Here is a 22,614-nt window from a genome sequence, read left to right as displayed (position 1 = left end):
ACCCACGGTTCCAGTACTTGGACTTCTACAAAGAATCAGCACAAACGGCATGGGCGGCACAGCCATGGTTCTTTGGGATGAGGGCTATATAACAAGTGGTGGAATCGAGAACTTAAACCTTTCACCTTGAAGAAAACGTTGTGGTACAAGATAATCAATGTGATTCCGTAGTCCAGCTAAACAAATGCTCTATCCTGTGCTATCTTGCAACAATGCGTCAAAAGGCCTCATGTCCATCACTACGCCTGCTACTCCATAATTCATGCTTCGATCATGCGGTCCACTTCTTGTACTTCCTCTCATCCCTCTTGAAGACCTGGGTCGATCCCGCAAGCTTCTTCGGTTCCGGTGTAAGCACCTTGCCCTTGTTCGGGGGTCCGTTGAAATCGCCGCTGTTGCAGGCCTCGTCGATACCATTGCACTTGGTCATCCAGATGTCGCAAGCAGAGATACCCGTGGGAAGAGCGGTCTTGTAGCAGACGTCACTTTGATCCCAGCACTTCTTGGATGACTAGGCAACGAGTTAGCATTGTCCATGAAAATCCGTCATCGGAGAAGGAAGAACATACAGCCCAGCAACCGTTCTCATCACTATAGTCAGGAACCTCAAACCCACACCAGTTATCACGCTGCAGGATACAACCGGCCGGCTTGAGACCCTTGTTCTGAGCAGCCGCCGCCCTCTTCTGGGCCGGACACACCGACCGCTCCTCAACACCTTTGCTCTCATAGACAACCGGCCCCGGGATCGGATACGGCAGCTGCAGGGGCTTCTCATAGATATTGTACTTCACGCCAGGGCTATCCAACGAGTAATACCCCTCGCCAATGCTAACCGTCTCGGGCTTCGCACTCCCCCCACCCTGCACAAAGATCTGGGCACAGTTGACATAGAACTGGGGATCGGGCGGGGCATCCGAGGCAGCATGCAGCGCCAACAACTCCGTTCTCACCAAGTAATATCCTTGTTCGATATCCGAGGGGACCCGCACAGACAGGAGTCCGTTATTGTCGATCAGCTTCTCCGTGCACCACTTCTCGGTGCTCTCATCGTAGCCCGTGTGCCAGATCTTGAACCATCCATCGCCGGCAGCGTTGTTATCGGCTGTCGCATCGTCGACCTTCTTCATGTACACGGCGCAGGGACCCTTGTGGCTGACGTCGATGGAACCCGGCTGGGCGCCGTCGGCCCATGCGCGGAATTCGAAGGTCAGGAGGGAGTTGGCTTTCGCGGGGCACACCCGGGAGACGGCTTTTTCACCATCCTTGCCTATTAGTCCGGGTTGTGTTAGTTGACTTTTATCGGGAAGGTAGTCATCGGCAATACAAGTCCATACCGCAGGCAATATCCTTGCTGGACAAGGGCTCGATGGGGTATGTGACGGTGTTGGCATCGCGGTTCATGCGGACACAGGTGCCATCGCCTTGGTTAACTTCGTCCACGTACAGGGTGGTGAAGGTTGTGTGGCTGAGCGCCAAGGGAGCGAGGAGAAGAAACAGGGCTGATCGGAACATCTTGAGCTGGATAGACGGAACGGAAGGTAAGGATTCAATCACAGATTGATAGTTGAATGACGTTTGAAATGTAAGGAATGAATAAGTGAGAACCTGCCTCAAGCAGGTATGCTAGAAAAGAATGACTATAAAGAAAGGAATGACTTGAAGAATGAAAAAGCAAGAAGTGCCAGGCACGGAAAGAGATGACGGTGAGGGTATATAAAGAGATTCCATCTCCAAGACTCTGCACAAAGACGACCAACACACTGGCGGAACCCTCTCCACTAACCGAAAAGCGCAATTGAACCCTTAATAGAATTAAAGCAAGCCATCCATGAGTCCAGTCGATCAATTAGATTGCTCGGCGCTTACCGAGAGATTAGCAGCGGAGATCAAATCAACCAACCCTTGAACGCCGACGGGTCCGATCGAAGTCCAGATTCGCTGAAATGCCGTCGGGTAATCCGCCCCCGAGGGTCTTTCTTGGCTGTTTCAGAGCAGTGGTGGCGTTCGCGTGTTCTTTGTCGCTGTTGGATTCGGTGGAAATTGACGGTGGAGAATGTTCGCTGACAGACAGGCACCGGTGAGGGCTAATGAATGCAGGGCCATCCAGTGGTTGTCTGCCCTGTTAAATGAGTCCGTTTCACACTGAGTCAACTCCCACTGGATCTGTCTAACATGCATGAAGCAGGTTTTGTGCGGGAATTGAACCGGCAAACATGCTCGATCACCTGTGTACCATAGTGGAAGGACTGTCTATTGTTTGCCTCTGTGCTTGTGCACTGTCACCAAAGATAGCATACACAATAATGGCATTATTCCATGCGCACCCAGGCAGTGTGACGACAGTGAGTGCCGTGTAGTGGATCACAGCTAGGGCCATGTTGCATTCGGATAGAGTCTTGGCTTCCACTCTCGTCCGCTAAAACATCTCAATCTGATTGGCTCGCCAGTCTTACCCAACGTTGGAATCAGGGCTTTGGTTCAGGTACAGATCCAGTCGGGTTTGGAATGGGAATCTTTCGGGATTTATCCCACTTTCTTGGCTGCTGCTGTGAACATACAGTCGTCGCACTTTAATATATGCATGAACAAAGAGATCCTTCCCCAGCATTGGGGTCCAGGATCACAAAGAACATGGCAGAACAAACTTCCCCATGCTCTATTTTTACCACTGGAACTGCCCTCTGCAACATTGAGTCATCACAGTATCATATCGGGTCGCCTCGGGGAATTAATTACTTTAATCCTATTCCTTATAAGCAACCAGGATAAACCATAACCGAACTTTCTGACAGAAGATTAGACGCCGGTAATCTCGCATGGTGTCAGAATGTCCTCAGTAGGCGCTCATATCGCTGACACTTGGCAGTCAGAGAAATATATGAATAAGGGGGGTTATTTTCAGCCACAAAGGATGGGTAATTTAGATCGCGACCACTAACCGTGACGACTCACTTGATGACGGCAGGGAGGGATCAGAATCGTTGATATATAACGGTCGGAGATAATTATATGCATCCTCCTTGGGGTAGGAGATAGTCAGCTGACCGGGTCCTCCAGCCAGGACTCGAATATCTTTATGTCCACAGGTTTATTTATAAGAGATTATACATTCTTCTCGACTCAGTCAGTAGTCTATGCTAGAGTTTGAGAACAGCAGGTAGCCCATGGTTTCCAAGTATAGTGCATGCCACATGATCAGAGCGACAAGACAACATAAGGTGCTTTTGCATAGCCACAAGATCTTCTTCAGACTTGGATAGTTCTTAAAATTTCTCATCATTGAAGAAGGGCGATAAATCATTCTATACGGTCTCAAGCATTTCCGTACAGATACGTAAGCGGCGCTCCATGGCTCCAAGCTGGTATCCTCCGGCCGCTGCATATCAACTTTTGAATGACGGCTCGATAGCGAGAGGAGTGAGAGGTATAGATCTTAAAATGGCTAGCATATCTACATATTGTGAGCAAGAATTTCCCCAGGAGGCCAGCGGCTGGATCGTTTTGCCGAATAATTCTTGAGTGTAAGTCCCCCTTGGCAAGCCCGAAAGAACTTGGTGAATTTACTTATACCTAGATATGACGTGCTAGTTCAACTAGATCTCTTCTAGTTAAATGACATATCATCCGATGAACGGGGTGGTGCAGCCTGCGATCAAAAGATCATTCAAGTATAGAGACTAGATCGGGGAGGCTAGAATAAACCCTAGCATAGAGTATCTTGACTACCCAAACACAATTATCTTGGTATAGATGTGCGCTGTACGGATCCGAAGAGCATGATGGGACTATTTAACTTTTGGGGAATCTCTTTGCAAAATGGAGTAGTCGCAAGCACTAGATGAACTTTCTCGACTGACAAAAGCCGGCGTGTTTTGGGCCAGGGTCATTTTACCTATGGACCAGGTCCAAAGTTGGCGTTACATATCCAGTGCATTATACGGACTAGGCATGACTTCGAAGAAGGGAAGGCGGTACGAAGAAATAACTATCCAACCAACTCAGCGCCAAATATTGTATGTACATAGAAGAAACGTTGTCTCTGTATGTTTTGCGACGGCCTGTGCGGCAGGAGTCGTGCCCCCGCCAACGTTCTTGCTTGCCCCGCCTTATGCTTAGTATTCTAGATGCTGATAGCGCCAATATGATCACCTATTGAATGGCTGTCACATGTTTCATTGGTTGTCGAAAGTTAAGTTTATTGAAGCGCCCGCATGGCGACAACAAAAAGAGTTGCGACGAGCGCGTAGATGGGTTGCTGCCACTACGTATATAAAGGCCGATTGTGCTCCTGTTCTGATGATTTTTCCCATTTCAAAATCTAAATCTGTCTGGTTTGCGAATATCATTTTCTCGATTCGAAGCGTTACCACTCTGAGGTTTCCAACGCTACTCCTACCATGAGCCGCAACGTTGTTAGAGGGTTCCAGAGCGCCTCTGCCACACTTATTCGATACGCTGGTTCTCCGCTTGAGGAGCTTGTAGCCAGCAACGGCTCTGATGGCCCTACATGGTCGCAGGCGACGGACACAGTCTGTAATGCAGTCGAGAGAGCCGTAAGTCCGTCTAGGAGATATAAACCTTAGCGATACTGATTTCTTTAGTAGGACCCACGGGTCACTGTTGCAGACATTCAGTATGCGGACATTTGATAACCATAGGCACAGAATAGTTGCTGATATTTGCTTGTAGGGGTTCTAGGGCTCACGAATCGTCCAAAGATAGGGATGATAAAGAAAAAGTCATAACAGTGGGGTTGCAAACGAACTCAGGCACCCGGATTGGCTCGCTGCACGTACATCTCGATGGCACTTTCAAGTTTTTCGCCTCTCGTGCTGGGAGGGAGGGAGGATATGCCGAAAAGATTGCACAGGCTAATATCCCAGGCTACATTTCTAGCTAATATATATCGAATTCGTTGGTAAAGCAGCTATGAGAACTAAATGGCAGAGTATTGAGTTTTGATAGTATGTACTGTACCTTTGGCGTAGCGCTTGCTGGCTTGGTCACCTAGTCATCATCTGGATAACTTAAAATCACAGACCCAGTGTCATCCACTCAGTAAGACATACAATGTTCCACAAAAGAACCTCTGGAGAATATAATATATAACTATAATCGTTCTTCTGGGGAAGATAAAACAAAAGGGGGGATGGGATGATCACGTGGCGCCATGGGCATTGGCCGTCATGGGTGCAAACACTGCAAAGGACCGTTTAGTGCTTTTGATCTTGGCGGAGTCTTAATGCCTGAGGCCAAAAGAGACTAACGAAGCGACCACCAATAGCATATACGACCTTGGCGCCGGGAGCTAGGGGAGCTGCATGGATACTACGCCGGACAATGATGAACGTCTAATATCTTGTCTCTTTTATCTGTCACTCTCCTCTGAATTCCACGACGTTGGTCTGAACCAGTGCCCATGATGCACCGGACTTTATGTTTCGCTACTTTCAACAGGCTTGCCTTGACGCGCTCACTGTCTTCAATTATCTTCCTGTCGTCCCGTAGTGCTCTACGCAAGCAACGCCGAACGGTTATGTCTTCATCCCAGTGGACATCTGAACCAAGGGTATTTTCGCCTGCTGGCTTCGGCTTGCTTGATACATCCCTGAAGATCGAGGAGGAGACGTTACCAACTTATCAGCCCGAGAAGTACTATCCGACCCAAATAGGAGAAGTGCTCGATAACAGATATCAAGTACTTGCCAAGCTGGGGTATGGTGTCACGTCAACGGTTTGGTTCGGTCGTGACTTGGTGTAGGTGCAACCGATTCGATCGGGTATTTTATTTTATTTTATTTTATTCTATTCTATTCTATTCTATTCTATTCTACTTTTTTTTTTATTTTTATTTTTATTTTTTTATTTTTGGGTATTCTAACAAGCACCGCACATAGTGAGTCCAAATACATTGCTCTAAAGATCTTCGTGAAGGACAGGGAAAGAAACCACGAACTGGACATCTACCATCGTATCAACTCAGTGGAGTCTGATCACCCAGGAAAGAGATTCATCCGCAAACTGCTCCATCATTTTACGATCGCAGGCCCTCATGGCCAGCATATCTGCCTTGTCCATGAGCCCCTAGGAATCAGTGCAAGCGATCTGATAAGATGGATACCTGGGCGAGCAATGTCGCTCGAGGATCTGAAGCCTTGTATACGGCAATTGCTTGTCGTATTGGATTTCTTGCATTCTATAGCTCATGTAATCCATACAGGCATGCACCACTCTCTCTGGACTTTGGAAACTGAGCTGACTTACATCTAGATATTCAACTGAAAAATTTACTTCTTCCTACGCCGATGCCAAAGGCGCTTTCCGACTTCGAAGAACAGGAAGTGAAGACACAATCAGCAAGGAAGGTCCTTCACGACCGGACAATTTATACATCATCGCGTTTCCCTCCTGGAGACGGATTGCCTCTTCTGAGTGATTTTGGCGAAGCTCGATTTGGCGACCAGCAACATAGTGAAGATATCATGCCAAACCACTACAGAGCACCTGAGGTTATTCTCAGGTCGAGCTGGGACTACAAGGTAGACATCTGGAATGTTGGCATGGTTGTAAGTAAATTGCACTTATATAACAGTTACCCCGATTGTGCTAATCCTCATTACAAAAGGCATGGGATATCGTTAGCCCCTTTACTCTTGTTGATGGAAGGAACCCAGATGGGGTATTTGATGACCGCTTCCATCTTGCAGAATTGGTTGCACTTTTAGGCTCTCCACCACCTGCGTTCCGTCAACGAAGTCACCTTAGTTCTGTATTTTGGGACAACGCAGGTAACTGGAAGGGATTGACCCCGATACCAGACAAGACACTTGAAGGTTTGGCCGTCAATATCAAGGGCGAGGACAAGGAAGGCTTTTTACGATGGCTCCGACGGGCCTTGCAGTGGAATCCCGATGACAGACCAACCGCTCTGGAACTCCTCTATGATGAATGGATGATGAAGGGACTGAAACTGGGAAATAAGACCGAGAGTTGAGATGTGCATATTTTCACCCGTTCATCTGCGCAGATCATAAAACCGTATTGGGGATGTCAACGACATTATATTCTGGTCACTAGTGACATACTAATATTAAATCAATGAATTCAAGCTCTGCTATTAGAGCTGTTCCTGTTCATTTGCTTAAGAGTAGCTCCTAGGGTAGTGTCTTCTGTTACCCTATCTGCTGGGGGTCGGCTCTGCCGGCTTTCAATCAAACTTGGTCACGACCAGTCAATTTGTTTAAAGGAGAACTTTGGACTTGATAAGCATGAATAGTTAAGGCCTTATGACGCTGCTGGGTACATAAAACATTTGACGGCTGAAGCAGACTAAGTTGCATACAATAAGCTTGACTGTCCACGCGACAGTGCGATAGTGACCGGACGCTATGTAAACCTCGGCAATTGTTCAACGACCACATACTTTAAATATGAAGGACCATTCTTTACTCCCTTCAAATCCCGGGTCAATTAAGCTTTTGATTGTTTCATCAACATCGCAGTGGAGCAGAGTCGAATACTCCACCTATGACGTCTGTCTGGATGACTTATCAATGCATCGTTATACCAGCGCTCTGTTAGGACAGCATATCAGCATGGATTGAAACGCGGAAGGACTGGACCTGTCACATAGAATGTCTGGAACAGTCGAAGAGTCAAATTTCAAGGCGGTCGTAAACAGATGTCTCAACGTAGTTGATCAAAGCTCATATTGTTAGAGGTTGACAGAATGACCTGAAGGATTTGGGCTCTTCGAACATCTTATACGATGTAGCACTGCCATGTAGGCAACTCAATGTCATGACCACTTTTCTGCAATTGGAGAGACTGCAGCCATCCTCCTTCGGAGATGGCAAAGAGTCTTCCTCGGATATATACAGTATAACAACCGCAATATACTACCGAGGACACTACCCGCAGATCCCCTTAACATAAGGCACTGTTGATGTGACGGCAAGGCTGTACAGATTGAGCTGAAGGTGGAGCTGCCCATGAAACGCAATAGATCTACGTCCATTGTTGACCTGAGACTTGAGAATTTTCTAGCCTTAACTCAAATAAGATTAAAACTGCTGTATCAGATCCAGCCCAGTAGAGTCATGTTCCCGTAGTTTTCCCTATTGGTAGAATCTCTCATCCTCGGCTCATTGCTGCTTGGTTGCAGGCTTTTCGTCATTGCAATTCGGCATTTAGGGGCAATCAGCGTTGCTGAAAACTTAGCATTGCTCTGAAACATGTATACTCCGGAGCATGACCGAAATAGGCTAGTTGATGAATGTCATGTCGATCAGAAGCCAAGACATCGACCGTGTGAGGTAGAAGTTAGTCATGATGGTCATAATGACCATGTATTATGATGAAGGGGCTGAGTCAGGAGGTGTTTAGGCAGAGAGATTATTGATGTATTGTAGGGCTCACAGTGTGAGAATCAATTAGGCTAAATGCAGTGCGATAGTACTAGTTATTTCATGCAACATTATATAATACAAATCGAGAGTAGTTCTCTAGAGAGTGCAAGGTAGAGGAGATAGGTTGCGCCTTACCAAGGCAAAAAAACCCGTTCGACCGACTCCCCAACATCACTCGGATCTCATGTCGATCGAAAGAACAACCCAACAAATGGTCCCGGCCTTTGTGGTAAGACAGACGATGGGGTTAAGCCTACCGGGAATATCTCGGAAGATTGATTAACTACGCGGAGAAATCACCCGTTTTGGGAATTGATGCCATGCCTGATTTTTGAGTGATCGCGACTAAAGCCCTAACTAAGCCTTAACTCCACACCAATCCCTGAACCAGTTAATCTACCGCAAACACTTGACAGCGGTTGGAGCAATCAGCTGCAAGAACCATGTGCTATATTTGTATCGAGTCAGTCACAGAGTTATTGACCCAGTGATACCTCACATCGCCGATTAGCATCATTTGAGCCCGCGGCTGAGCCCGGAGTAGGGCCTGTCGCACTCTGAGACAAGCCTGCAAGGCTCCTTCGAATTTAGCGTGAGATTGATCGGCCGATAACCACGCACCGTTCATCCTTCCAGGAACTGTTCCCTGATTCACGCACCACTAACATTGTTCTTGGTATGGTTCGAGTTAGATCGGCATTCTGGATTCGGTAGACAAATCCCGAGCAGTTTCTCCTATGCATAGCATACACAAGATGCGAATTGTGCGAGCAATGCCACATTGATTCATGAATCAGGTATATACAATGGTAAAGCACTCCAGCCGGAGATGGGCAAATTCAGGGCAGATATCATCGGGGGAATTGACCGTTGAACGCGCAGTGCGTCTCGAATGCCCCTGGGGTACTAGGTTAAAGATAGTTTAACACTAACAACGACCGATGCCAAAACCCTCAGAAGGATGAAACCGGACCCACTGTCTTAACCATAGATCCTCCCCCGAATACGGAGGAGCACTATATCCATGTAGCCAAGGCATCAAAACCTTATCCCTGTCGCGATGCTGGAATAGTATGGGAAAAGGGGTATAAAAACCCTCATCCTCGTCCGTATCTTCAGGGTTTTGTCTCGTCCATCCCAGCGGATCCGATCCATTCTTTCTCTACCGTTCTCTTCCATCAACCGTCATTCGTTAACAGAGCTGTGCTCTTGTCATTCTTTGAATCGTTAATCTCCGAAATAAAGCAAAGATGAAGGCTATCGCGGCCCTCGCTCTTGTTGGCGGTGCCCTCGCTGCCCCGACGAAGACGGTTGAAAGCCGTCAGTTCCCAGGATTGGGCTCCCTTCCTGGCCTCGGTAGCTCCTCCGGCTCTTCCACCGACAGCGGCCTGGGTAGCTTCGCTTCTCTATTCCCTGGCCTGGGTTCTTCCTCTGGTAGCAGCCTCCCGGGACTCGGTGGCTCCTCCACCGGCAGCGGACTTGGAAGTCTTTCCTCTCTCATCCCGGGACTCGGTGGCTCTTCCACCAGCAGTGGCCTCGGCAGCCTTTCCTCCCTCATCCCCGGTCTCGGCGGCTCTTCTTCATCCGGCAGCGGTATCCCCGGCCTTGGATCCAGCACTGGTAACATTCCCGACCTGAGCAGTTTGCTAGGCGGTTCTTCTTCTGGCGGCTTACCCGGATTAACTAAACGTGCTTCGATTACAGAGAACGGAGTGACCCAGAATTCGGGCTGTCAGGAACTGACCTTCATTTTCGCCCGCGGAACAAGTGAAATGGGAAACATGGGATCGGTCGTTGGACCCCCCGTCGCCAATCAGCTGGCCTCTTTGACTGGAAACAAGGTCACCGTGCAGGGTGTTGATTACCCTGCCGATGCAGCTGTATGTCATGTCATACCTTCTCCCAATATCACAAATAAGCAAGACAGACAGATACTAACGGAGAAAAAAAAATCCAGGGAAACGCCATGATGGGAGCATCGGGCGGACCTAAGATGGCCGAGCTCATCCAGCAGGCTAAGAAGCAGTGCCCGAACACCAAGGTCGTTTTGGGTGGATACTCCCAGGGAGCTATGGTCGTGCACAACGCTGCCAGCAAGGTCGGCGCCGATGCCATCTCCGGTGCTGTTTTGTTCGGTGACCCGTTCAAGACACAGGGTGTTGGCCAGCTCGCCTCCTCCAAGGTGAAGGAGTACTGTGCTTCTGGGGACCCCGTTTGCCAGAACGGTATGAACTTCATGGCTCATCTGTCTTACGGTTCCAATGCCCAAGAGGCTGCTCAATTCTTGGTCCAAGCTGCTGGCCTGTAGGGTTCGAGCTAAGGGTCTTGTGTCATTCATTATAATCTCATTCGTTTTGCAAGGGATGAATGGATCGGAGCGCTGGACGCTGGTCTTACGATGAATGGCAGGCAAATAAGTCTCTTGGAGAATCTAATATATTTGTGAATGAAACATCAATGAATATTATTGTATGTATATTAAAGGACCTTGTAAGGACACCGGTCTTGAACTATATACTATACTGTACAAGAAGAAATTGATTAGTAGATCTTGAAGCCGCCGGGCATCAGAGTCTGGAAGACCTGGTTGGGGTCGTATTTCTTGGCAATGGTCTGTAGCTTGGAGACGTTCTCCTCGCCGTATCCGGGGAAGACGGACTGGAACCCGGCAGCATCGCCCATGTAGTTGAATGCGTCATAAAGGCCGGCCTTCTGGGTGGCATTGTTGATCGCATAGGTGGTTTCCTCCACCCACTGAGCGACAATGTCGTCGTAGCTGGAGCCGATCCATTCGACAACCTCGGCATAGCAGAGGTAGATCTTGGATGAGTCCAGTCCGAGAGCGTTGCCACCCTTCTCCTCCGAGGCCTTCATCCAGTCGGCACCGATGGGTTGCCAGTCCAGCTGGATGGTGGAGATGTTGGCAGCGGGGATTTGGTCGTAAAGCTTGGGCAAGTGCTCGAAGAAAGTGGTGTTGATGATGCTGATGCCCTGAAGCAGCTCGGCGTAGGTGGTACCGACGACAGTGCCAGCGACAAACACATCGCTAGAGAATGTTAGTCACTTAATTATTCCTTGGACAACTGTAGGTATTAAAACGTACTTGATGTGAGGGACGACCATGGCTCCAGTCTCGGCAGCGAACTCCGACACGGTCTTGAAGTCCAGGGTGCTGCTCACGGCGGGGATATCGGTGAAGGGCTTGAAGATCTCAGGATAGCTGGTGTCCTCACTGTCGTAGAAGAGGATGACAGAAGCCAGGAGGTCGTCACCGGGAACCAGCGCCGGCACAATGTGAGTCTTGGGGTCCGAGATGTTGGATGCATAGGTAGCCGCAGCCTACGGTTCGTTAGAACGATATTTAGCAGTTTGGGATGCTGCAAACGTAACATACCTCCAGGAATTGGTCTACATATTCCGAGGACACAGTGTGGGTACCAGCCCAGACCTTGGGCGACTTGATAGTCTCCAAATCAAAGCGAGTGACCAGACCGAAGTTGCTGCTGCCTCCCTTCAGGGCCCAGAACAGATCGGGATAGTTCGTCTTGTTAGCTTGCACGACGGAACCGTCGGCCAGGACGATCTCGTAGTTGACGACGGTGTTGCAAGACCAGCCAACCTGGTTACCATAGAAGTTGACACCACCGGCCAAAAGCAATCCGGGGACACCGACGGGACCCAGACGGCCACCCGCCGCGGCGAGGCCATAGTCGGCGAGGTACGCGTAGACGTCCTCCCATCTAGACTCACGCAATTAATCTTAGTTAAGTATTCCCCCTCACGGTGACCTGGGGATTCTCACCTGTGAGATGGGCCGACCGACACGATCGACTGATCGCTGGACAATTCCAAGGTGGTCAGGTTAGACATAACAATGAGCACACCATTGTCGATATTATTTGACCCCTAGAATGGGTTAGGACTACCTTATTCATTCTGGAAAGGTTTCCCACGTACCCGAATACCCATATGACCACCGCCGCGCACCGCGAACTGGGCATTGGCAGCGACCAATGCCTTCACTCCCTCGCCCAATTGAGCGCTCGATTGCGGGCGGAAAACACACCCGGGGCTCATGATTTCCGTGTTGGACCAGAAATTCTGCGCTTCATACTCGTAAACGGCGCTGTCCGGGTAGAAGAGGGCACTGTTGACCTGTCCCTTGAGGGCACTACAACCGCCGGAAACCGACGAGGCCTCGGCCAAGAGAGAACCCGCCAGGGGCAGAATAATAGAACCGACGCGCATGGTGACAGGAAAGAGCTCTGCTCAGTTGATCGAACTGAACTGTAGTTCCGGTCGGGGGAAGCGAAGGATTAAAAAGGCCGGTTCAATATCGAGCCAAGGTGGATACATGATTCAGGAGCCGTCGGCTGGAGAAATGACCGTTACTGGAGACTCCGTCCGGGCCGAGTCATGACGCACCGCGCAATTCAGGGAGGAATAGAAGTTAGAGAGGGTAGAAGGGAGAACATTCTTCATGGTGGAGAACATCGGCAGTGCCCATGTGCGCGTTCCTGAGATTGCCAAAGGGCGCCGTTCGGTCCAAACCCATAAATGACGCACTTATGCGGACATTATTGGTGGACTGGGCCAATGATAATCGGGATTATCATCGGCGGAAGGGCCTACTGCAGTTAGTCTGGGAGATTAGTTGATATTAGTAGATCTCTAGCAGCATTTCTACCTGCTCTAGCAACCAAACTAGAGTTCGCTGGGAGGCCCACTCAATCTCAGGTTCCGAGGTTCGAAATTCAGTAGTCGATTTTTCTCTAGTAAGTATTTCTAATAAATTATGAACAATGCACATCCGAAGTTGTTGTTTGTGTTTTGCCGCCGATTAATAATTGCATCGTCGCTTCGTAGTCGTTTTTGTCGTTCCAACACCGATGAAGTTATACAACGTTGCCACCCACCAACTCCTGAACGCGACGCTTAAAAAAAAAAAAAAAAAAAAGAAAGAAAGAAAGAAAGAAAGAAAAAGATGCAGAGTAGGTATTAAATTTCATGAAAACATAAGGAAAAATTAAAGAAAGTAGAAAATTACCTCCGGACACTTGAGTTCTCCACGTCGAACTCAACCGTCCGGACAATGCCATCGACGCTCTTCGCAGGTATTTCTGGATATTGTAAGATATGTTCTTCGCTCCCATTGTCAGCCGCGGGCATAACTGTCGTCGTCGTGAGGGTCGAATATTGATTACTGCGAGCATTCGAAAAATCAGGCACGTTGGCGCGAGGAACGGAACCCAGCGGAAGGCCGTACTTGCGAGACGACGTGTCATATTTGTAACCATTCCCGTATGATAGGCCCAGAAGATGAGGAAAGTAACGACGAACGAAAGGGCGCACAGCTGTAATGCAACCACCGGTGATTCCAAGGTTTAACTCGATCGTACACCACATCAGGGCGTCTGTCGTGCTCCCTATAGGGCGAAACGTATTAGCGAGAGAGATATCCGTGACTGGTCCGTTCTGGCGGCACTTACAGGTGAGATCGGGGCTTTTGAGAAGAGTATATAATGTCGATAATCGGATACAACTGACGACGCCAACACTACAATCCTGTGAGTTACCGCAATCTCAGTGGCGTGAAGAATATCACTCACAAGCATCCCATCGCTAAGATACAGCTAACAGCGATCTTCTGGCGTGTTGGCATCTGCAATCGACGTAACCAGGGGCTGTCGGGGGAAACAGTATGTTAGCATGCCTTACAAGGAGATTGTGACTGATAGCGAGCGAGACTCACATGGGTACAATCACCGTCGCGAAATCTGTAAATATTCCTAATCCAGCATTGGCGAAATAGAACACCGGCCGATTCATACAGGTACCAGCTTTGGTAGGATACCACGCTTTATCAACTGGAGTACAACTGAGAATATTGGCCAAGACGCTGGCCACACTGTATCCGGCTGCGATGAACACGATCGCCCAAACGGCGCGGTGGAAATTGCGACTAGGGAAGATGCGCATATAGAAGACAAGAACGGATACTTTAGTAAAACCAGTCCCGGCGCAGTAAAGGATGGCGGCAATGACGTTTAGCTTGAGAGACTGTTAATATGTGACTGGTGCATATGGCGGAGATTATCACTCGTACTTTCATAAACCATGGTGATAGATAATCGGCTGGGACGTCCCACATGTGTCTTCCCAGACCCCAGTTTAACACTATTTGTAACTGTCAACCACCCGGTTCTAATCATGTCTTCATTGACTGTTGGGGAGCCTTACTCTCCAAAGTGACTCCCGTCATGGCGGCGGATAGAAGCTGCAAAGAGCGAAAGAGGTCGCATTAGTGGGTTTGTTACGATGGCTGTTAGCCCGCAATGATCCCAACGTACCAGAGCCATGATCATAAGATCTGGTTTTTCTGTTAGTAGATGTAAAGCTATCAGTATCAACGAGAGACTCACAGTCATCCCAGCGAAAGCTGCGCACGATAAACAACCGTGTCCATGTCCGGATCAGCAGCGCAATAGCTGCGATTGGTAGAAAGACGCAATTGACGACGAGGAATTTCGTCCCAATGTATGGGGGGTCAATGAAGTTGGATGTCTTCCCGGCCGGCGGCGACATCGCCGGTATTATTGTGCTGTCCGCCATGGTGTTTTACGAGTCTCTATCGGAGAGACTCGCAATGAGTATCCTTCATAGGGACGATCTTGGCGGACTCCTTACAATACGATGAGAAAGGAAAGGGTGGTTACGGATAAGATCTTGCTGAAATCATGGGTAAAATTATGGAAGCAAAGAGATTACATTATTGCAGATGGGTGCCTGTGGTACCTTTATTCATCCTTGGCCCGTACTAGGTTATTGGCTTCTGCAGACTAGAGATAACTTTTAATATAGCATACGCTTAGACTGCAGTCCGAGACCATGTGTCTGGGTCTCGTAAAACCTTGATTAGTATTCAATGACGTCTAAAACTGCTGTCTGGGGAAGCTTGTAGGTGAAATGATATGTCCATTCGTGAGCAGTATACTTTTCCGAGAAATCTTCTCCCCGACACTTTCCAGATCTTCACGCGTACACAGGTGGAATCGTCGTACCTGCGAGCAAGGGCCAAATTTGACACCCATCACAGGGGTATCCGGAATTCAGGATTCGACTTTTAGCAACTTGGAATTCACATTGTGTTACCCACAAGGTGGATCCGAAGGTATTTGGATTCTTGGAACGGGGCTGAGGCGAGGGGTGAAAAGCGCGGCAAGTGGAGGGTCAAGTAAACAATAGGACAGGCCGTATAGCCGGGTCAGTACCTTTACTGTACTCCGTCTACTGCGCAGGTTCAGGTGGCGTCGCCTGTCGATATCTCAACTCTGGATAGTCTCGTATCCCAGCGGACTTGATCGACACACACTATCGGGTTACGACAGGGATCATGGAAGCCACCTGGCATGGATTTTCAAATCTTGGACTTCCTTGAATCCTTCGACGACTTTACACGTGTTAGCTAAACCTTATCTCTATTCATGACAGACTTGACTCATGGGTCGGAGATTCTTCGACCGTGTTTAAGCCAGCGAATCGGTGGTAGCCCCAAGGGATGCGTATGTCTTCGTTTTACATCTAGTCACGAAGCGCATGTTCTTAAGTGCAATTACAGCCTCAATTCCGGACATGCCCGAACATGTCGGTCTCCAGAATCCCCTCCCTCTGTCGCTAACATTACTCCTTCTTGGGGTCAAGGCTACACAAGTATTGCCGAGGCCAATGCCGTGTCTTAGGACGTAGAGAATGGCAAATCTGCCGATTAGAAGAGAGTCCCGATTTGAGAACACCTGCCAAAACGAGCCACGAGTATTGGTCCTAGTGAAATGGCGCGCATGAACATGCTAGGGTGGTGGGTTACGTCCCCTCTTTGCTAGACTTAGCCTTTGTCGACCACTATGGCACGATGGTCACTTAGCATCTGGGGCTGCACCAGGTAATGTCCCTTACTTTCAACCGTTGCCACAAGTTGTTCATCGCGGCAAAAAACACGGGGAAATCATTAGTCGGAGACCCGAGCGTGACAGTCTCAGCCCTGGTTCCTTTCACGTCGGCAAATCTTCAGAAACATGGTTTGCAATATTTTTACTTTTGCCACCGTTTCTTCACTCCTGTCGATCAAGCTGTCTTTCCCCAAAGGATCTTCAGATAGGAAATTTCATTTGTTCAAGCGGTGAATCTTGGAGCCAACCCAGAGATTGGGAACCGGAAAAACTTCCCATGGCCCGGTTAAACATTTTCATTAGCCCTCGAAGATCCACATAGTGTGCACGAAGACGCCACATCGCTTGCACTATTAGGCAATTAATCTGTTATGCTTTCACTAGTCTCTTTTGCAAAAGCTGGAAGTTAAGCGAGGGTATGCAGAATTCTTGAAATGGATATTTGCTACCATAACTTGAGCCCATCTCAGCACCCTCACGCGATTATTTTTTTTTGTTTTTTGAGGAGGAATATATTGCATGGCACAGGGTCTCTACTCAAGGGAGACTTTCATCTATTGATAGCATAGATGTGACTAGCAATTCTTTATGAATCGAGTCATATCTCCTAGCGTCTAAAGCGACTGTTAGCTCATGAACTCCGTCCCTGTATGCCGGTACACACTAAAATGGTGTGACAAAACAAAAGTCTTGTCTTCAGGAAAGTTGCTGAAGAAAATAAAATTAAGCCCCCCCCCTCTTCAATCAACGACGATAGCTATTAACCGGTAAGCCCGGCGCCGAGCAATGCCGAAGCCAGACTGACTGCAGAACTTAGCAAGATATAGACTTCACGCAATGTTGGTAGCGTGGCGTCTCGGCCTCTATCCACATTCATGTAATTTTACTAGGTCATGTAAATAACCATGGATTGCAGTGCAGCTGTATTGGACCAGTCAGCCATGGTGTTAACTACTATGGAATTATTTCCCGCGCTGGTTTCGCTACAGTATACGAGTACTGCTGGGGAGTTCGTATTCGCAGTTCTCTATCCTGTACGTTTCGATGCTTCGATCTTTCTACCAATTTACTGGATCAGGAACGCCTAGAAAGGTCAATGCTCACGAATCTTTGTTCGTGCGGGGGGTGCAAACGTACTGCATACTCCCTTATGTCCTCTTTATGGTTCTGCCTGAAATTCAGTGCTCCGTAATCCTTCGGCCATGGTTCGTTTCATTTAATGGAATCTCTGTCAAGAAAGCATATTAGTGCTCACATAACCATGTCTCCACGAGGACCTAAACTTGCGTGTTGCCTAGTCAGATCCCCACATTTGCACCGTGACTGTTCTGATAACATCTGTGATTACGGTGTGCTATTTGTCCTTTTTTTTTTTTTTTTTTTTTTTTTTTTTTTTTTTTTCAGTTTTTTTTTTTTTTTTTTTTTTATGGATTTGATACTCAGTAAATATGGGGCATGTCATTCTCATGTTTGAACCAAATATGCATTGTCCTCGTTTACATAGACAACTGAGAAAGCTAAGAGAGAGCAAAGGGTATAAAATGCGACCCCCGTAACTCTACACCAGTCGTTCATATATTTCACGACTCGACCTGATCCTGGAATCGCTTCATCGGCCCATACTGAGACGTCACAGCCCGTAACCGTTTACCCCAGATAAAAAGAGGAATAGCGAGTAAGATACTAGCGGCCTGAATGGCCATCATCTCCCCGAAGACGGGGGCGGGACCTTGACGCTGAATCCAGTCGGCCGCATAAAGGGACAGCAGCATACCGATGGTATTGCGCACAGTAAAGATAACGACTAGAGCTTCGCCGGTAATCTGTTCAACATTAGCCCCGTGGGTCATTTTAACTAAAGCGATGAGCTAAGCAATTGGGGGAAGGGCACACAGACCGGCCTGTAACAATCCAGGGAGTAAGTCACTGCCACGTTGGAAATGGCCGCTACGCCAAATGCCTGCATGGCGTATCCGAACGCCGCTCCGATCCAATGGGTGTGATGCGCGATGCAAAGACCGAAGATCAAAATTCCGCTTGGACCAATGACTCCAGGGATTACAATGGCCGGGAGTCGATACTCCGGTAGACGCGGCCCTCCTTGTCGGTTTGTATAACGAGTGGAGATGATGTCGATCAATCGCCCGCCCAGCCAGAAGGCTAGCACGGAGCCGATGAATCCGGATAGGGAGAGAAGCCCCAAGCTTCCTGCAGGCCAGTTGTAGGGAGGTGCGGTGAAGGTACGCGAGGCAGTTAATTGGACGACAATGTTCCTATCGATGTCAGTGAGAAATGCGATAGATGTAAGCACTGGTCATGCAGAGGCCTTACCATCCGACCGAGATACCAATGGCGAACGCTGCCCAGAGCAGCTGCGGATACGCTACATTGCACACAATATCTGACACGGTTCGAAAAAATGACGCATCCGGGTTATATCCCCCTGTCAGAGACATCCACTGCCACAGCTTGCGCTTCGGGGCGAATGCGTTCTTTTGAAGATACGTGGTCTCGCGAACAGTAAAAATGGCAGTAACAAATGTCGCCGCCGTGGCGATGGCTAGAAAATAACACATCCATCGCCAGTCCTCTTCCTGAACCAGATATGCGTTGATCAAGGGACCGACAAAAAGTCCTGCCGTTAGAGCCAAATGGAAGAACATTAGATAATGACCCCGATCCTGCGGTGGTATCATGTCTGACACGACCGCTGGCACCGTCGCGTCTGCGGCAGCAGACGCAAAACCCGATAGGATCCGCGAAGCCAGCAGTTCCCCATAGCTCGATGCACGAGAAGACCAGACGTTCATCATAGCGAGTGATAGCATAGACAATAAATAGACCGGTCGCTTGCCGACGACGCGCATCAGTGGTACCCAGAAGACATTTCCCAAGCCTAGCAGGAAGACGTTAAAGCATACGAGCTCGCCAGCTTGGGTCTGCGAAACGTGGAATTCCTTGATAACTGCTTGAGTCGCGACCGTGAAGTTACTCCCGTTTACGTTGCCGAGGAAGGTGTAGAAGCAGACGGTAAGATATGTGCATAATTTCGCTGCAGTAGACCAGTTCTGGGATTATCGACGTTAGCTCGGCAGCCAAAACTCACAGTTTCTATGCGAACCTGGGGATGATTTGGATCAACATTCGGCTCTTTTATCTCCTGAGAGCCTGTAACCCCCCGTTCATCTACAACAGTCTCGAGATGGCTAATGGACTCCTTGATTGACTCTGTCATCTTGCGTACTGGGCGAGTCGGATCCACTTCCAAAGCAAGCAAAAACGAAGCGTCCGCATGGGCCGGCAGAGGGGCGGGTTTTTAAAAACCCCCGGCGGTGGATCGTCGCTGCACACCGGTCAACATAGTGATAGGTAAGGCGTTAAGGAGAGGCTTGAGAGCAGCAGAGGCCAACATTCTTCAGTAATCATTGGACGATCGTGGACAATCCGGGGTAGCCGGAAAAGCCGAGTCTGGGGACGCGGGTCTCCCGATACGTAGTGATTATAACAGAATGCATGGATAGATGTGGAGATTCTTTCGTCATTATATCTTATTTACCTGTGGCAGCTTTTGTCCATTTGTTGCTTAAAATACTGGCATGTCCACTTCTCCACACTGTCATACATCATCCTCGCCACCCCCATAGTTCGGAACAAGGCCAATTCTGGACTTGTATATGACCTTCTAGACTAGTGACAGAGTATAAGGAAAGGCGAATTGGCAAGTTTGATATGTGAAAAGATATACATCTGGCTTCGGCAAACTCTCGACGTACCCGATAGGTCTGAGAACAGCAGGATATGCTCGAACAGTCTGCAGGTATTGTGCTGGTTGTTCTCATAGTATATACTAAGTACTTTAAGAAGATTCTGCGGCCATTGAACCGTTCTTGATCAGTCTGGTAAATATGGGGAAGTGACGTGACGAACAAACTCCTGGTCGTCTAAAAGCATGGAGAAGTTCATGCTTCATTAAATGACTATATATAATTGCTTGTTGGGTTTGACGACTGACACTAGTAGCTGGGAAACAACGGACATCACTTGACCACACCGTCAAGTAAGGATTAGGCTCTCTCATTACCAAGACACATTTCCACAGGTTATATCTATACACTCGGAATCTGAATGATTGCTTGTGGGTATGCATTCATTGCCTGCAACTGCCAGGTAACTTGGTGATTTGACCTCGGACCCGCAGACCATACCCACAGCTGTTGATTGGTCGAAACGTATACAATATCGAGCTAAACCATATTAGGATATTGAGGGGTTTGCTGACGTTTCCGATTTCCAGGACTATAAACCTACTATATTTAAGTCTAGAACATGATAGGTGACTTCTTAATAACACTATAAGTCCATGAGCCTAGATCCAACAGCGATTGAACAAATATGAACTGTCATTCGTCGGTGCATTTATATCATATCGTTCCCGGTTCTTCGGGGTATTCCAGGATTCTTAGCCCGAAGTCCGGTGTTTACGGTCGAAGCAAGGATATGGACCGAACTTGGTATAATATATAAAGGTGGTGGCAGCCCAGCCTACCTCTGGTCTTTCTATTGTAGTACACACCTGTATCATCTCGAACATTTTCATATACACCTATTTCAACAGTCTCCACCATGGCGACCTCACTGTCGGATCTTACTTCCACTCTCAAGTCCGCACTGGCAAATCTCCCATCCCCAGAGAACATTAAAGAAGAGGAGCGTATGCAGCTTCTCGGGGCAATCGGTCAGCTTCAGTCCGCATTGGAGACTCCGGTCCAGATTATCCAAAAGTACTGTTTTGGGGTAAGAAGATGCCGAATTTCCTTTGTAACTGAATACCTGCTGACCCAAGTAGCACTATGGAATTGCCGGAATCAGGGTTGCCCAGGGCATGGGAGTCTTCGATGCTTTTGTCACATCCAACGGGGCCGAGATGACTTTGGCAGAACTTTCGTCAAAAACGAAAGGGGACGTGGAGCTTCTAAGTATGTGCCCTGCAGCACTGGAAAGAGTTATATCGAGAAAGGGAAACCCTAACATTGACTAGAACGTATTATGCGATTCCTTTGCTCCCATGACATCTTCAAGGAAACTAGCTCCGAAGCATACCGGCCTTCTCAGACAGCCATGCTGTTCGGAACTGGATCAGTGCCTGGCGATATGATCAAGCATTTGTAAGTCAGGTCACCTGTCGCCACCAGCCTAATCCTAACGGAACTAGTTACACAAATATGCAAATGACCTCGAAACACTTTGAATATTTCGAGGCGAGGGGCTACAAGAACCCTTCAGATGCTTATGATGCCCCCTTTCAGCTGGCCTATCAAACGAACGAGCATTACTTCGACTGGATGAGCAAAAGACCTGAGATACAAAGTGTGTTCAACTCCGTCATGACGGAGACCAAACGACACTACGGTGTTGAGTGGTTCGAGTTTTATCCAGTTCTGGACAAGCTACAGGTAGCTCCAGAGCGAGTTGCCTTAGTCGACGTCGGTGGTGGTGTGGGACATGATATTACAGCACTCAAGGCACGGTTCCCACAACTGCCAGGCAAATACATTGTCGAGGACCTCCCACAAGTCATTGATGATATTAAAGAGCCGCTTCCCGAAGGAATCAGTGCTGTCAAGATTAATATGTTCGAGGGACAGGCGATTAAAGATGCCAAGGCTTACTACATGCGAACGGTCCTGCATGACTGGCCAGACAAGCCGGCGCTGGAAGTCCTGCGTCACATCCGCCAGGCGATGGCCAGCGACTCAATCCTCCTCATCAATGAGCATGTAATGCCCGAAGGTGCCAATGTACCTGCTCTATCCGCAACACTGGATCTCCATATGATGGAGGTCTTTTCCGCCCTCGAGCGAACGGAGAAGCAATGGATTGACCTGCTCGAGAGGGCGGAGTTCAAAGTCACCAAAGTTTGGAAGTCTGACGCGGGCTTTGGTACTGCGGTATTTGAGGCTACTTTGGGATAATGAACTTTTTCAATGGGTAAGCGACAGTGGGATTGTCATCTTTCGCTCTCCTCTGTTCGTGGTTTCCTCCGGTTATACAATGTACCACGCCTAGTTATGGATAGAATCCTAATGACAATAGATTGCTAATATGTGCCGTGTATCGGGATATCTGCCCTTGGTGATGTTATAGAATTATACTATCGCAGCCCTGCTTCCGCAAAGTATTGTTCTTCGTGAGAAGGTACCAGGCTTTCGAACTTGTTAATGCCTATGAGTGCTCTCAGGCAAATGGTATCGATTCCG

At 48.4% G+C, this 22,614-nt stretch overlaps 9 protein-coding genes across 9 annotated transcripts; 5 read left to right on the top strand and 4 right to left on the bottom strand.

Annotated features, from left to right (window-relative positions):
• Positions 1-271: 271 nt before the first annotated feature.
• BDV38DRAFT_281374 (lytic polysaccharide monooxygenase auxiliary activity family 9 protein) lies at positions 272-1,515 on the bottom strand (the record flags this gene model as incomplete). The annotated part of the gene is made up of 3 exons (XM_032059530.1): positions 272-511; positions 570-1,270; positions 1,338-1,515. 3 exons carry the CDS (start codon positions 1,513-1,515, stop codon positions 272-274), a joined length of 1,119 nt encoding a protein of 372 aa, XP_031915273.1.
• A 2,205-nt stretch (positions 1,516-3,720) lies between these two features.
• Positions 3,721-4,276, top strand: BDV38DRAFT_243003 (uncharacterized protein). The gene has a single exon (XM_032054170.1). It carries the CDS (start codon positions 3,898-3,900, stop codon positions 4,117-4,119), a length of 222 nt encoding a protein of 73 aa, XP_031915272.1. The 5' UTR covers positions 3,721-3,897; the 3' UTR covers positions 4,120-4,276.
• A 124-nt stretch (positions 4,277-4,400) lies between these two features.
• BDV38DRAFT_281373 (uncharacterized protein) lies at positions 4,401-4,903 on the top strand (the record flags this gene model as incomplete). The annotated part of the gene is made up of 3 exons (XM_032059529.1): positions 4,401-4,556; positions 4,608-4,636; positions 4,693-4,903. The coding sequence occupies 3 exons, from the start codon at positions 4,401-4,403 to the stop codon at positions 4,901-4,903; spliced, it is 396 nt and encodes a 131-aa protein (XP_031915271.1).
• A 522-nt stretch (positions 4,904-5,425) lies between these two features.
• BDV38DRAFT_281372 (U4/U6 small nuclear ribonucleoprotein PRP4) lies at positions 5,426-6,997 on the top strand (the record flags this gene model as incomplete). Its single annotated transcript, XM_032059528.1, has 4 exons — positions 5,426-5,760; positions 5,901-6,160; positions 6,274-6,569; positions 6,629-6,997. The coding sequence occupies 4 exons, from the start codon at positions 5,426-5,428 to the stop codon at positions 6,995-6,997; spliced, it is 1,260 nt and encodes a 419-aa protein (XP_031915270.1).
• Positions 6,998-9,464: 2,467 nt separating this feature from the next.
• Positions 9,465-10,800, top strand: BDV38DRAFT_242995 (carbohydrate esterase family 5 protein). Its single transcript, XM_032054169.1, has 2 exons — positions 9,465-10,291; positions 10,369-10,800. The coding sequence occupies exons 1-2, from the start codon at positions 9,662-9,664 to the stop codon at positions 10,717-10,719; spliced, it is 981 nt and encodes a 326-aa protein (XP_031915269.1). The 5' UTR covers positions 9,465-9,661; the 3' UTR covers positions 10,720-10,800.
• A 152-nt stretch (positions 10,801-10,952) lies between these two features.
• On the bottom strand, positions 10,953-12,942 carry BDV38DRAFT_291594 (FAD-binding oxidoreductase; the record flags this gene model as incomplete). The annotated part of the gene is made up of 5 exons (XM_032061779.1): positions 12,369-12,942; positions 12,214-12,317; positions 11,806-12,151; positions 11,515-11,750; positions 10,953-11,457 (listed from the first exon to the last, which is right to left on the bottom strand). Exons 1-5 carry the CDS (start codon positions 12,657-12,659, stop codon positions 10,953-10,955), a joined length of 1,482 nt encoding a protein of 493 aa, XP_031915268.1. The 5' UTR covers positions 12,660-12,942.
• Positions 12,943-13,454: 512 nt separating this feature from the next.
• On the bottom strand, positions 13,455-15,023 carry BDV38DRAFT_270060 (uncharacterized protein; the record flags this gene model as incomplete). The annotated part of the gene is made up of 6 exons (XM_032057078.1): positions 13,455-13,837; positions 13,901-13,968; positions 14,021-14,095; positions 14,164-14,462; positions 14,518-14,588; positions 14,834-15,023. 6 exons carry the CDS (start codon positions 15,021-15,023, stop codon positions 13,455-13,457), a joined length of 1,086 nt encoding a protein of 361 aa, XP_031915267.1.
• Positions 15,024-17,937: 2,914 nt separating this feature from the next.
• Positions 17,938-19,592, bottom strand: BDV38DRAFT_291593 (major facilitator superfamily domain-containing protein; the record flags this gene model as incomplete). The annotated part of the gene is made up of 4 exons (XM_032061778.1): positions 17,938-18,180; positions 18,255-18,630; positions 18,689-19,425; positions 19,479-19,592. 4 exons carry the CDS (start codon positions 19,590-19,592, stop codon positions 17,938-17,940), a joined length of 1,470 nt encoding a protein of 489 aa, XP_031915266.1.
• Positions 19,593-20,941: 1,349 nt separating this feature from the next.
• BDV38DRAFT_54773 (S-adenosyl-L-methionine-dependent methyltransferase) lies at positions 20,942-22,481 on the top strand. The gene is made up of 4 exons (XM_032063532.1): positions 20,942-21,151; positions 21,204-21,333; positions 21,396-21,522; positions 21,570-22,481. The coding sequence occupies exons 1-4, from the start codon at positions 20,981-20,983 to the stop codon at positions 22,327-22,329; spliced, it is 1,188 nt and encodes a 395-aa protein (XP_031915265.1). The 5' UTR covers positions 20,942-20,980; the 3' UTR covers positions 22,330-22,481.
• Positions 22,482-22,614: the final 133 nt, after the last annotated feature.

The sequence above is a fragment of the Aspergillus pseudotamarii genome, assembly GCF_009193445.1.
Source record: "Aspergillus pseudotamarii strain CBS 117625 unplaced genomic scaffold BDV38scaffold_17, whole genome shotgun sequence".
NCBI classification, from domain to species: domain Eukaryota; kingdom Fungi; phylum Ascomycota; class Eurotiomycetes; order Eurotiales; family Aspergillaceae; genus Aspergillus; species Aspergillus pseudotamarii.
Note: the sequence above shows the minus strand (reverse complement) of the source record. Positions and strands in the feature narration are given on the sequence as shown.

Coding starts and splice junctions, on each gene's coding strand:
- BDV38DRAFT_243003 (XM_032054170.1), top strand. CDS start 3,898: ATGGACCAGGTCCAAAGTTGGCGTTACATATCCAGTGCATTATACGGA.
- BDV38DRAFT_242995 (XM_032054169.1), top strand. CDS start 9,662: ATGAAGGCTATCGCGGCCCTCGCTCTTGTTGGCGGTGCCCTCGCTGCC. Junction 10,292..10,368: donor ATTACCCTGCCGATGCAGCT/GTATGTCATGTC, acceptor AAAAAAATCCAG/GGAAACGCCATGATGGGAGC.
- BDV38DRAFT_54773 (XM_032063532.1), top strand. CDS start 20,981: ATGGCGACCTCACTGTCGGATCTTACTTCCACTCTCAAGTCCGCACTG. Junction 21,334..21,395: donor AGGGGACGTGGAGCTTCTAA/GTATGTGCCCTG, acceptor AACATTGACTAG/AACGTATTATGCGATTCCTT. Junction 21,523..21,569: donor GGCGATATGATCAAGCATTT/GTAAGTCAGGTC, acceptor TAACGGAACTAG/TTACACAAATATGCAAATGA.